Source organism: Phytophthora parasitica (genome assembly GCF_000247585.1).
Source record: "Phytophthora parasitica INRA-310 unplaced genomic scaffold supercont2.11, whole genome shotgun sequence".
Lineage (NCBI taxonomy): Eukaryota > Oomycota > Peronosporomycetes > Peronosporales > Peronosporaceae > Phytophthora > Phytophthora nicotianae.
In genome coordinates, this window is record NW_008648997.1 from 1,447,942 (window position 1) to 1,449,842 (window position 1,901).

At 52.4% G+C, this 1,901-nt stretch overlaps 1 protein-coding gene across 1 annotated transcript in view; it reads left to right on the plus strand.

Moving 5' to 3' along the window:
- The window catches only part of PPTG_22096 (hypothetical protein), a gene marked incomplete at both ends in the record, with an annotated part of 3,862 nt that extends 3,379 nt beyond the window's left edge, over nt 1-483 (plus strand). The window contains one exon of the mRNA XM_008901703.1: nt 119-483. Coding sequence (XP_008899951.1) covers nt 119-483 — 365 coding nt within the window. The remainder of the gene's footprint in view (nt 1-118) is intronic.
- Nucleotides 484-1,901: the final 1,418 nt, after the last annotated feature.

Sequence of the window (1,901 nt, forward strand, 5' to 3'; positions counted from 1 at the left end):
TTCGAGCCGCCGAGGTCGACCTTTCAACACTCGACCTTGACCAGGACACGTTCCTCGCTCTTCAGCGATTCCAACAAGAGGCGGGCGACCAAGAAGATCCGTTTGCCCTTTGCTGAAGCTCTGGCCAAGACTGCTCAACAAGTTCAGAGCAGTGCTTCCAAGCGTATTCGTCATGGAAGTGATGACGGCAGCTCCGATGATTCATCTGAAGAGAAGACCCCAGTTCCATCTGGTCGAGCTAGCAGAGCAGGTTCGGCAGCTGATGCTGGCGAAGGATCGGCTGCGGCTGCTTCAAGTCCAACTCTCAGTCGCCGAGGTCTTCATATGCCAAAGGCTTGGAAGAACAAGCCGAAGTCCAAGCGTCAAAAGACTGCTTCGCGCTCGCCGGCTTCCGTTCGTTCACGCTCCAGCTACGCCTCTCGCCGCTCGACATCTCGGCCGCCTGCGTGTCCGCCCTCAGTGGCCATGCCAAATCGTCCGTGAGTCGCCCGAGGTATCATTCGCATTCGGTGTCAAGTTATCCGACCGTGTCTAAGTCTCCCGCATCTCCAACGTCCGTTCCTGCTACTCCTCCCAAGGCTGAGTCTTCGAAGGACGACCAACCTCCGGCAGTTGTGGACTTAACGCGAGATGAGAGTGACGAGGACATAGAAGAGGAACCGGTTGCGGTTCCAACGAACTCTGAGGGCACGGAGGTGACTCGCCAAGCTTCGCCGACTCCCCAGCAGCTCCCCAGCGCAGCAACGCGGCTTCTCCCTCGTCACGCACTCCTTCGCCGCCGGCTGATGCCTCCCCACGAGCTCCTACCTCTTACGAGCTCGAGATACAGTTATTATTTGGATCTGACGACGATGAGGATGCTCCAAGCGGTTTGAAGGCTCCCCGCAAACCTGAGGGGCTGACATCACCTTATCGCTCTTCCTCTGATGAAGATACTCCATCACCTCCCAAGCGTTCTGACAGCACAACAATCTCCAAACAACCATCGGCTCCGCTCCCTCGGTCTTTCGATTCTTCCGATAACGATGAGGGCGACACCGTTACAACATTGCGGGATACTAATATGTTGTAGAAGAATTTGTTTTTCTGCACCGGATATGTGTTAGCTGGATATGATTCTCCTGAACTTAGTGCTGAATTTTTTTTGCGTTAAAATGAATAATTTTGTACTAGTTTTGCGCAAAGTGTTGTGCCATATTGTTAAAATCCAGTCCGGTATTACACTTTACACAATATTGTACAACAAACACTTTTCGATACACACGGTGATTTCTCTAAAACTAGACATTGTTTTGTGATAAACTACGTCGGTTTAAGATAATGATTGCACCAATTTGAAATAGCTTCGTAATTTAATTACATCTGTGTTTGCATCTTTCTCAATAATCATATGAGTGATTATGAGAGGGCTAGAAAAGTTTATCGTAATTTTTTTTTCGTCCGGTGGATGCACCACCGTCCGATCTGGCAGGGGACCATCACCACGAAAGCTTGCCCACAGGCGGCGGATACGGGCCTCCAGTGGAGCTCGCTTGGAGACCGGAGTAAGAGGTCAAATCCTTCCATGCTGAAAAAAATGGATCCTCGGGAAGGAGCTGACGGTCAACTTGCATTGGGTGACTTGGGTTCGTGTAGTCGAAGAACGCGTTCAACGACTCGAGTGTGGCACGGATGGTCATATCACCTGGAGTAGGATCCGGCAGCGCAGTGCTCAGGACCTGCTCGAAGCACTTCTTGGCCCCTGGATCACGGAACTCGAGATCGAGGAACGGGCGGACAATGGGGGAAAACTCGCTGACGGTAACACTGCGGGCCGGGTACCGCGGACTGTCTGGTGAGTCATCGGTAGCCGCGTAGGAGGATCCGGATCACCACGGCGGTGATGAGAAGTGTACGTAGCG